The 11,985-nt window shown below is 50.1% G+C and overlaps 1 protein-coding gene across 1 annotated transcript in view; it reads right to left on the minus strand.

Moving 5' to 3' along the window:
- The window catches only part of LECT1 (leukocyte cell derived chemotaxin 1), a 15,294-nt gene extending 13,318 nt beyond the window's left edge, over positions 1-1,976 (minus strand). Inside the window, exon 1 of the mRNA XM_009322860.1 lies at positions 1,893-1,976. Within this exon, the coding sequence (XP_009321135.1) occupies positions 1,893-1,976 (84 nt within the window). The remainder of the gene's footprint in view (positions 1-1,892) is intronic.
- Between the last annotated feature and the right edge of the window lie 10,009 nt (positions 1,977-11,985).

Consider the following 11,985-nt stretch of genomic DNA (forward strand, 5'->3'; position numbering starts at 1 on the left):
GAGCTGCCGTCGGAGCTCCCCGGGGCTATGACCCCCCAGCCCAGCCCCGTACCCAACTCGCCCCTGGGGCTTGTCTCCAGCTTTGGAAATGGGGGAGTCAGGGAGGTGTAGGGGATGCACACCCCCAACCCCGCATGCCACTGCGGAGGGAGAGGTGCCCCGGCAGAGAGACGGCCGTCGTAAAAACCAGCTTTTAAAATAGAACAGCATTTTAACTGCGTTTTTACGCTTGCCACAGGAATTCACAGGCGCTGGAGCTGACAAGCTGCTGTTCCGTGGCTGCTCTGCAAAACACCTCGGTGCGTGGCACAAGCAAACAGTCCTGCCTCCGGCCGAGCCCCGGCTCGGGGCTGGGCACAGCCTGGGAAACAGAGCAGCGAGCCCAGGCCTGGAGCAGGCTCGGTGGGGGCAAAGCACGGGAGGAAACTTCATCTTTTCGTTTAAAAAGGTCATGGATAACTTGCGACTTGACCTCTAAAGTGGACGAATCCCTGGGATTTCTTCCATTTCCTCGTCACTCATACTGCTCAGTTTGGTTTTTTGAGCACCTAAAGTATAGCAGGATCATAGGGGAATTTGGATTGGAAGGGATCTGTTTGCTCGTTCTAATATTGTACACGGGAAGCTTAAACTCAGGGCTACAACCGGCTGTGTGAGCCTGCCTGTGTTCCCTTCATGCACCGTATGGACATCCTTCCTACACATGCTTGTGTCCAAGTGTGCACTCTTCGCTGCTGGAAAACAAATAGTGCTGGGCCCCTTTGGGGCTGATATCGTCAAACACAGAGCAGAGTACCCTTTGTAAGGCTGGAAGCAGAGAAAAAAAAAAAAAATCAACTGCAAAAAGAGCGTGAAGGAGGCAGTCTGGGTTGTGCTCTGCCCTCCCTGCCCTGCTCTGCTTGCTCAGTGGCCCAGCTCCGGTTTCCCAGACAGGCAACAGCACTGGAGGAGGGGGCTGTTAAACTGGGGAGATCCTGGCACGTGGGGGCCCCATCTCACTCCGGAGCAGTGCCTACGCTAACCAGCTCTGCAACAGCAAATTTTTTTTCAGAGTATGCATCGCCGTTTACATTTCTCTTCCCCTCTCTTCTCCATTTTGCTTATCTGGCAGGTTTATGTCTCTTTGCTTAGTTGTTGCACACTACTGACATGTCCCCCTGACTTAAGTCTCCTGGGATGTTGACGGCAGGGGCCAGGCGATGACCCTGTCCCACCGTGCCTCATCTCAGCTCTGCGTGCCCCGAAGACGTAGGTTTGGCCCCTGCAGTTGCTTTCCTACAGTTGCCTCTCCTCTGCGCCCCACGCCGTAACTGCAAAAATCTTTGCTGTTTCTCAAGTCCCTGAATCCCCTCACTGATGTGACCAGCAGCTTAAAACCCATCATCAAGCAACGCAAAAGTGGAGAAAACTCAGGCCCCGCTGATCGCCTTGCCTCCGCGTGCTCGGGGACCGAATCCCAGAGACACGGTTCCCATTTTCCTTCCCTTCAACCGAAATTCATCCTTCCTGTCGATTACTATCGTTAATGATCAGACCTTAAACAAAAATTTAATGGGCATAGTTGCCACCGAAAATAAACACAATCACAGCTTATTAAATCAAAAGCGAAGCCTACTGTACAACTTCCTAAACTAGGGCATAATCTAGCCCGCTCTCGAATGACATACTGTTGTAGGTTGTGGCTAATAATAAGATTATGATCCTCTTCATTAGCAAGTATTTTGTTACACCAGAAATCTCGTGAATGGATATGTCTATCTTGGCAAAATGTGAGAATCCCAGCCTTTGATCTCAAACCTCTATTTAGCATCGCTGCTTTAAAAAGACAGATTTATTTTAAGGCCCCTGTGCTCGTCTCCCGTGGGAAAACGTGCCAGGGAGGGAGCACTTACCCGGGAAGAGCTGCTGCTCACTAGGGTTTGATTTGCTTGAGATGCATCCCTGCGACTGAGGTGGGGGAGCAGGTGCCCCCCCATCCTGGTACCCATCTGAGTGCCCGACGGCTCCTTCCCCGGGATGCAAATGGAAGGACGGAGGGAGGCTGCGCCATTTCGGCTAGCAAAAGGGCGGCCGGGGGTGTCGAGGAGGAGAGTTAGCAAAGACACTATCGGTGCAAGAACGGATAGGTGTAATTAATACATCCGTGCTGCATATTCGCGGAGGTACCTTCACTCCAGGTGCTGTGTGGTGAAGCGCAATATCATCCCCGGGAAGGTGAAGGACGGGGTCAGAGGGCTCGTCCCTAGTGGGGACCCCCACCCTACTGATGGGGCAGTGGCGGCCCTGGCAGGTTTTGGCTTGGGCGGACTCCCACGATCCCAAGCAACGGTGCCAGCCATGAGCCAATCCCCAGGGATGGGTGCCTGGCTACCGGTCCTCGGCGGGCTGGGATGTGAGCTGCGTCCTGTTCACGTGGGGAGGTGTGGGAACTGGTCCTTTGGGAGGGAGCCGCTCTGCCCAAACCCTGGGAGAGCAGCTGTGCAGCGTTTCCTCCTCAAGTCAAGGTGCAAATCCCCCGAGTAATCCTCCAAACATATTTTTCTCATGCAGGGAACAATCCCAAGTCCTTTTTTTCCCAACTCGGAGCATCGCTGCCTCTTCTGCTTTTGTTCCACAGGCAGAAGAAGAGCAGCATGAAATTTCAAGCAGATGAAAGAGAAAAAAACTGTTCCTGTTATGCAGCTTGCAGCTTACCGCCTCTAGGTAACCCCTTTGCTCATGCTTTGCCTTTTGTGTGGGCATATATCTGTTTTCCTTGGAGGGTGCGGGGAGCGCGCCTTTTGCCGTTTGATTGATTAGATGACAAGAGAGAAAACGGGATTTTTTAGACAGATGCAAATCCGTACAAACAGCCCAGCATTCAGCAGCTCCAGACCTCGCTGCAGAGCGCAAAGACGAGTGCAACAGCCAGTGTTTGCAGGGCTTTGGACAAAAAAACGTGACTCGCCTTTCACCAGCTGAATTCTTCATTTGCAATAAAGATCATGATCATACTAGTGCCTGAACTCAGTCTCCTCTCTAAATAACATGTGTGTGCTCAGCTGGATTAAGGCAACTTCTGAGCCTGGAAATCGTAATAACAGTCTTTTACAGGACAGACTTTCTGGTCGTCTAATACTATTATCCTCTGGGCTGAAAAGCATTCCAGAGTACTTGGAGTACATGAATGTGAGGTTGCTTAGCTGATAGTACTGGCTTGTCTCAAGGAAGCACATTTTCTCATTATTTTTCAGTTTAAAGATAAAGTTTAGAAGGAGAAATGGAAATATTAAAAATGAGAAGGATTTGGTGATGCTGTGTGCCTTTCTGTAAGTCTCTTGTGGTGCCTTACGTGTTTTATCTTCATTTTCTAAGTGTCCCAAATAGTTATTTGAACTCCGTGATGGCCTGAACAGAAATTCGTGAGGGCTACTGAGACCAGGCACCTTATTCACTGCTCTGCTCTTCCATGGGTTTGCACCGCCATAACACGGTGATGATTCAGGTCCCACTTACTTGACATCTCTTCAAAATAACCAAAGTCCTTTGGGGAAAAAAGTCCTACAGAAAAAGAAAATCTTGGTTTTGGTATTTAAGCCGTGACAGCCTGAGGATTTTGAGGAACTCTAAGGATCTTTGCTGGCAGTGAGACCAAAGGATGAAAAACCACGTATGTATGTCATCACCACAGCTCTCGTCTCTGCGGTGGCCCTGGACACTGCGATGCCCCTGGGATGCTCCCTTTTCCTCCTCTCCCCTCCTCCCCCGTGCACGGGGTGTGCCGATGCCGTCCTCCCTTCTTTGACCAGCAACACACAAAATTTCGAACACCAAACCCATTGTTTTTCCTGGAAGGCTCTGAAATTCTCCCTGGAAAGCCCTGTGACGTCCCTCGCTCTGATGCTACTCTCTGGAGAAGACGGGCATCCCCGTTTGCTCTGCTTGGGGTGCATGCCCAGCAGGACAGCACGGTGCAGCTGAGCTGGCCCCGCTTGAAAGGATGGCCCGAAACATGCTCGGTGCAGGACCTCGCTCATCCCGAATCCTTCCCTTCTCTCCTGCGGTCGGCTGAGGACATATGGCCCATCGCGGTTTGCTCTTCCTCACCCCAGGACACTAAAGGCTGATCTGTTTTTCCCCAGGGGTGAATCCCATCTATCCATATGTCTCCGTCTTATTCTTCTTAATTTAGCTAGTGGCTGTGCCTTCTGTTTTCCTTGAATTAAAGAAATAAAATAAAATAACTAGCTGTCATTACATGCCTTCATTCCTAACTTTAACAATGTGGTCTCTTTCGTAGCTATTCTGTGTAAATTGCTCATAGGCTACTTTCTTTCTTAACCTCCAACCACGGCTTTGTGCTTTGGAGGTAGTTATTATCTTAAACAACTTGGTAGCATCAATCTGTTTCTTTCCCAGAGGCTTCTTTACACTTGATGAGAAATCTGCTAAGGTTCTTTTTGCTTTGTAGCAAAGGCAGAGGCTGGCTTCCCCCCCCCCCCCCCCCCCAAAAACCCCCCATGAATCCTATATTTCTCTTTTTTGATCTATGCACTGTTATTCTAATAATTTCATGACCCAACTTTAGAGAATATTTCCAATGAGATTGCCCCAGAGGCACCTGCAGCGCCAGAATGTTTTTCACAAATCCAATCTCTTGAAACATATATTTCACTCACCCTTCTGACAACACTTTAAACATTTTTTTTTCTTTCATTACTTCTGTGAGACATTTGTGCGGGCTGATTCCAGCAAGTTTAATCCTTATTCACCTATGCTCTGTTCTTTCATTTAGCCTCTTACATCACGCTTTTTTTGATCCAATCTATAATACTTCTTCCCCCGGGATTCAGATCTCTACTTTAAAAAGAAAAAATTATTCCAAAAAAACTTTCCTCACATCAGATTTAAGACACTAAACCTGGGAGAGTGAAAGAACCAATAAACAACCATGTCTTCTGCTAAATTTTAGCGCTGCATTGATTTTTTTCTGTTGCTTCACATCCCCTTTCTTGAGATTGCTGGTCCTCAGAAATGACCATGGAGACTATGACATGTCCATCAAGGTCCAGGGCCTCTCTGTTCCCCACTGAAGGCTGTGAGAGCTGCATTCCTTCTGAGGACCTCTGTGCTTAGGGTGGGACACGGTGAAGAAAATGGGTAAAAGTTCTCACTGGAAAATCCAGCAGACAGTGCCATGGCTCAACTGGAGCCATGGACACTTGGATAAATATTTCCCTGAGAGATAGAAGACAGGGTAGAGAGAGACCAAGAGCAATCTTCATTTCTGGGCACTCCCTGTCCTCCCTCCATGGCTTTCCTTACAAAATCAAGCTGTAGCAACAACAATGATAGTACTTTTGGCCTGGTTAGGGCCAAATCTCCTTTCCCGAAGATGTGATTCGATAAGCCTGGAGCAGTGGGGTCCTCATGTGTGTCCGCTGTGGACCGCTGAGGGGAGAAAGTTCTTGAGAAATAGCATGAAAAAGCTGGAGACCTTTCACCTTGGACAGCCTGGAAGAGCAAGGGATGAAGGGAGGAATGGCAGCCCGTGAACCTGGAGGCCAGGTGAGGTGGGAGAACGGATGGCGAGCTCTTGGGAAGACCTGGCTGCCGTGGGGCTCACAGCCGTGGCTGCCCCCAGGACCCCCAGCACAGCCCTGTTTCTCAGGGCTTGCCCCATGGCGCCACGAGCAGCCATTTCCATGGCATTCTCTAATCCCAAAAGGGGGAACTGTCAAATAATTTAAGCTCCACATGTTATAGCCTGTCTGCTCTGGGCCATGCACGGCATGGGGGAGAGCTGAAGAGCCGGAAAACACCACCGCAGGAAACCGCACTAATTGGAGAGGGGGTGGCAGTGGCCTCTCTCCACCAGTTCGTCCTCCATGGGGTCCTGCGAGTACAGGGGCGAAGCCCAGCCCCACCACCAGGCCGGGGGGATGTTGGGGAGGGCTTAGGATGGGCTTGGCCTTTCCCTGCTCCTCGCCGGCAAGGCTTTCTCCTTGCTGACAGACCTTCTGGTTGCTGCCTCAAGCTGCTCGCCTGTCCTCACACAGCCTGGCAGAGACAGTAAGGACTTGTCTCCAGGCAGTTTTTGGGCTGTTTTGGGGGAAGAAGAAGAGTTAGCTTGCAGAGAGCTAGATAAATGTTCTGCAGTATTATGCTAGGTGGAGAGAACCACCTCGCAGCTGCTCTGCCTTCCTCTCTTTGAAGGTCTCCGCCATACATGGCCTCAGTGGCCCAGAGGAGATGCTCAAGGTAGCTGATTTCCTTGCCTCTGCCCACAGAAAGCCAAACTTGTCCCCGGTCATGACCACACATGACTCGCCCCTCCTGCAAGGAGGTGGCTGCAGCTGCCCCAGAGCATCTCGTTGCCATAAGGGAAGCCCGCCCTTCCCGGCCGAGACCAGCAAGTGGCTCTGTGGGAGCGACATCCTCTGTGCAAGCTTGGCCTGATGAAAAGAGCTTTGTTCCCCCACTGCCTGTGCTTGTTGGTGCTGAAGAAACCTGGCCTCCAGCTGTGGCAATACTGGTTTTAAAGATGGAGATGACTGGCATAGCCTTTGCTCCGTGGTCGAGATGCAGCTGGGTGGTCCCTTGTGCAATGAATTAGTTAATGTGTGAAAAGGTCAGAGGAAGGCATAAAGGACTGAGCATTTCTCTAGCCTTCTGAGGATAATGCATTTTAAAGATCAACTTGGGTTTGCCTGCAATGTGATTTGTTTAATTATTGAAAGCTTGTTAGCATATTTTCCTCAAGGGATGGAAAATCCTCAGCGAAAGGATCCTGACACCAGAAGAGAGCTCTCTGTTGTACGCTGAAGGCCTGGGCTCACACGCAGCCACCCGCACCGATCCCAGCACGTTGTACGGTGGAAACACTGTGCAAATACCCACCTTCCCAACTCCAGAAGACGCCTCGTGCCAGCCTCTTCTCCACACCTACAAGTCACCAGTCACTAAAGGGCACTTTGTAGGGCAGCTGGGGTTATAAGTGATAGGTACCTGGTACGGAGAAGGCTTTATAAGACAGTTCTCAACCTCAGCCCTTTCCAAGCCTGTGCTTGGTTGGGTATGTCTGCATGGTGCAAGGTGGGATAATGTTAAGATATCCAGAGAAGTATGTCTGGGACTCTTGTTGATGCCCAAGGAAGAGCCTTCTGGTTCAGGAGTCTCATCTCCATGTGGCTGCAGAGTGGAGGACTATATGAGGAGGTGCAGAGAAGGTGTGGCAGTGAATGGCCCTGCCGCAGGACTGGATTGACTGGATCCCAGGTGCTCTTGCTCTGCCTGAAAACAATTTCTTGCTCCATTTTACTAAGCCTGCCGTGACGAACGCCACGTGCAAGGCTGACCCCACACCACCCAAATCCCAAGGGATGGTGCCTCTCCCTTCTTCACTGCCCCCCCCGAAGTGCTAGCTTGCCAGCTGTGGCTCCTCTATGCCACCTCTGAGTCTGACCTGTGACCTCCCATTTAAAAGGGAAAAAGCTCTCAATTGTTTTCAACTTTGAGAGAAACCACCGTCTTTCATGTGAGTAGGCACGTGTGTGTGTCGGGCAGGGTCAGATGGCTGAGGCAGGTCTTCTCTTCAGCATCCCCATTGTACCTAGGTGTCTCACAGCAAACAAACTGTACCAGACACGAGCTCTTCCTTTCATCTCCTCCTGTTGCATTGAGCAATGAGTGCTAACAGAGGTGCCAGCAGCTGCAGCCATACTGGCTGTGGGACTGGTTGGAAATGTTTTGGACTTGGTGTGAGAGAGCACTAGGGCTTTCTTGTCCTTGGCACGGCTCATGCTGGTTTCTCCATGAGGAGCCTTCCTGGAGAAGGCGTGGGCTGTGGGCTGTCTGGCAGCTCAGAGATTTAGAGAGGAACGGGGACCCCACTCCCCCCAGCTGGGGGACCGCATCCCCACCTGGATGGGTGCGTGCCACCCAGGTTTTCCCAGCACTGCTCGGTGCTGCAGGTGCTGATGTACCTGGGTACCGGAGCTGGCACAACATTGCCTTGTCTGTGCTGGTGTCTGCAGCACCTTTTTTTTTCACTGCAGCACAAATCGCAGGGACACTACTTAGATTTGCTCTGACACTGTAATGGGGGACCCCAGAGACTGTTGCTGTTTGCACTGGCAAGGCCTGACATCCTCGTGGCATCTGAGCTGGGTCACCGCAGATTCAAATTGTTGTTGATTTTTATTTTGTGTTTACCCATGAAACCCGGACTTAAGGCTCAACTGGGGCACAGTAGCTGGTTTCCACGAGGTCCACCCTTCAACCAGTTTTACAGCTGAGCTGGCTGAGGTGCAAAGAGGTCAAGAGCCCCGAGTGAAACACGCTGAACGGGTGGCTCATTAAGGGCTGAACTCCAGACCCGTGTTCCCAGTCCTCTGCTCTAATCACCAGGCGAGACTTGGGAGAGCCTCATGGGGCTGGTGCTGATGAAAGAAGAGTCAACAGCTTTATTTTGCAGCTTTATTAGCAAAACGAAGTAAAGCCAACATGCCCGACTATTATTGAACCAGTAATCTCTGCGTGCTTACACCCAGAGCTTCCCAGCCGTTTAACTAGGAGGCTGAACAATAAAATATGTTAGGTCCAAAATGGCTAAAGCAGAGGCAAAGCAGGAGATAAGCCGTCTAATTGGAGAAGTTGCAGCGGGAATCTTACCCCAGGGGTCTGTCCCTTGGGATTAACGGTTTGCTGACATCTGGGTTGCATGGCACTGCTGCCTTGCCCCGGGTCCCACCAGGGCTGATGGCAGGGAGCCAGGGAACAACAAAAAAAAAAAAGTCTTCAAACTCGTACAGCAGGGAAGATGAAGATTTTTCTGCTGTCACCGTGGAGGCCTTTGGGAGAAAGAAACTGTCAGCTTCTACCCAGAGACATACGGTTGTGACTTCTCTTGGCTTGCAGAATCACAGAAGGAAAAAGTGGGGACAGGGAAATACAGTCTCTTCTGCTGCTGCTGGGGTTGTCCTGACAAAGAGATCCCCCACTCTCTTGTCCCATCCAATTTTAAAGTCTTACGTCAACTACTCACTTGCTGCACATCACATCCTCTCCTGTTTTGGCAAAGCGGTCCCAGCTCCATCTCTGCCCAGGCATGCACCTACGTTTGCGGCGTGCCAGGGTCTCAGGGGAGGGCTCCTGCTTCTGCCTGCGTCCTTTCCTGGCTGCAGGCAATACTGAGCCCTTGGCCACTACCGGGAACAGATAGATTCATTTTCCCTAAATAAGGTGCCTGAACTAGTTAAGAGAAAGAGGCAGCAGCTAGAAGTCAGAGGAATCGCCAGTTGGAGACATTTATTTCTTTCCCTCTTCCTGTGAATGAGGCACTGCTGGTTACTGGTTCAGATGCAGACCTTTGGGGGCCACCAGATAGGTGAGATGCCTACTGCTATCAGCCAGTTGTCATGAACTGGCACTTGCTTCTCCCTCTGGTCGTCCATCAAGATGAAACCAAGTCACCACCCCAGCTCCTGTCCCTGTGCTTCCTCTTCCCCCTGTGATCCCATTGGAGCCATTTGCTGATGCAGATGAAAGGCGAAACATGGAGAAGTAAGAAAAAAAGCATCCAGCTGTGAAATGTGCTAGAGCCAAGGGACCGACTTGGGCACATAGGCTGAGGACACCTTGGGAGGGACACCATCAGCTGCTCCACAGCAACGTGCAGAGTATCACACAGGCTCAGAGCCTGCCATAAATCTAACTAAAGTACTCAGCCTGTTCTGAAATCCACCCACGGCCTTACTTTTTACAAACTCAGGAAGAAAATGGCAAATTAATCCTTTTTTTAAAAGGATGAGTCGGTTTCTTGTCATTCTCCGCGCAGCTCAGGATATGATAGTTCCTGCTGCATAAATACAGATTGTTTCTTTTCACAACTTCCCTTTCATCAGACTGCTAGGAAGGCCTGGAGGTTGCTAAAAAATGTGAAAGAAACTTGCTTCCCAATTAAGGCCAATCGCTTTTATCAGAGTCTTTGCATATAAACCTCACTTTCAGAAGGATTTCTATAAACCCTATCCCCGGCTCTGACAAACTGGGAGATGCCCAAATCTCTGAAGGAGCAGCTGACTTCTTTCCCGGCTCGCAGCGCAAAACAGGGATCTGATCTGTCATGATGACTGAGAACATGTCACAACAATCTGTTTGTGTTCTTCAGGAAAGAAAAACATCTTTCTCTCCCGGAGCTGTAAGCTAATTTGGAGGCTTTGCAAGCTGACATGCAACCTGATTAAAATGACCCCAGGCCAACAATTCTTCTTAGGCAACTCGACAATTAAAGTCTAGACCTATCTGTAGCCCAGTTTTCCTTTTGCTTCAAATCCCTTTTAGGGAGGAAAGAGTTCTGTGTTTTTATTTTTAAATCTACATATTTGGAATTGTTCTTTTACACTTTGCTTCTACTGTAGCGGAATGTGCTAAGGGGTTCTATATTTTTTTCACGTTTTGAGCAGATGAAACTCGTACACAGAAGCCCCGGTTTCTTGCCTGCTGGAAAAATATACTGACTATCCGAGGAAATAATACATGAATAAACTTGAGGACTCTAAGAAATACCCAAGGCATTTTGTGGCCTACATAAAGCTGCCCTCCAACAAAATGTTGTGCCCTCAATTTTCCAAAGTCAGTGGATATTTTTGTAATGACCATCGTACTACTCAAATCAGTTTTTGGCTTTTCACAATTAGTTAAGCAGTGGGATCAGTTTATTAATCCACTGAATTTTTGTGAATGCAGCGATTTGTCAAGCAGCAAGCAATGAAAAATAAACGGCCGCCTTCTGGCAGGATGTTTGTCAGACCGTGAGCAACCCCTGAATCTAATTCGGTGGTTTGGGGACACTTGGTAACTTGTCCATGAACGTTTTAATGCCCATTTCTTTAAAAAAATCACTGTCACAGTCATTCATCCGAGGTAAATCCAGGAGAGATTTCTCTTCTGCTTTGCTGATTTGGCTCAGCCTGGACCATCGGCTGGTTTCTAGCTTGTCAATTGGCTAAACTGATTGACAACTTGTGTTTTGCTAACGCTCTTCACAGCACAATGAGACCACCTAAAGGGCTTTATTTATTAATTCAAAATTATATATTTTTGAATTACGTACTAAACTGGAGTGACTTGCAGACTAACTTTTCAGCATCACTGAAATATCCTGTAGAGCTATGGTTATTTGACATCGGTTCCAGGCCACTGAGCCAAGATGGGAGCTTTCCTGGATGCAAGGGTGAGATGGTGGCAAGGGATGCCGGTGGCTTTATGCAGGGGACCCACAGTGGGTCCTTGCGTGCCTGTCCCCAGCCCAGGTGGCTCATTGCCTCGGTGTTTTTCTAGCTGCTTGGGGGGGTTGAACACATGGGCTTTTTTCACCTGATTGCATGACCCTGCCTTGGCTTTATCCCTTGCAAGGCTTTTCCTCTCGGACCACCTTGAGAGGAATTTGCCTCCTGGCCCATTTCTTTCTGCAGACACCGCTCCACTCAAAGGTGGAAATTTCCCATAAGGAGGTGCAGGAGATGTCTCCCGGGGGCACAAACCCAGGGAAAGTCAGATGGAGGCTGGCTCCCAGCTCCCAGCCAGGCTGAGCATCCTTTCCTGCTCTCCCCGTGCCCCCGGGGAGCCCCTGGCCTGGCCTGCCATGCCCTGCTGTCCTCGCCTCTCACGAGGCCTGACGCCCCAGTCCCGGTCCTGGGCGGGAGCTGATGGAGCCCGCTCAGCTGGCATCCCTTTGGGGAATAATATCGCCTTTGGTGAATTTACACCAAGCGGGGAAGGACACCCTCCCTGCCCCAGCTTGCCCCCAGGACCCTGGCCATGCAGGAGCTGGGCCAGAAGCTTTTTAGAAATTGGCAGCTGAACCTTGTAGTGGGTGTAAAGTGGCTGCCGATTTCATGGCTGAGCCTCCTATCCCGCACCGATGCCCAGGCTGGAAACCCCATGAAAATAAGGAGCTACATTAACCGGAGAGCTCCTAAATCTTGCAAGACATCATGATTT

The sequence above is a fragment of the Pygoscelis adeliae genome, unplaced genomic scaffold (genome assembly GCF_000699105.1).
Source record: "Pygoscelis adeliae isolate BGI_AS28 unplaced genomic scaffold, ASM69910v1 Scaffold74, whole genome shotgun sequence".
In the NCBI taxonomy this organism is placed as follows: Eukaryota; Metazoa; Chordata; class Aves; order Sphenisciformes; family Spheniscidae; genus Pygoscelis; species Pygoscelis adeliae.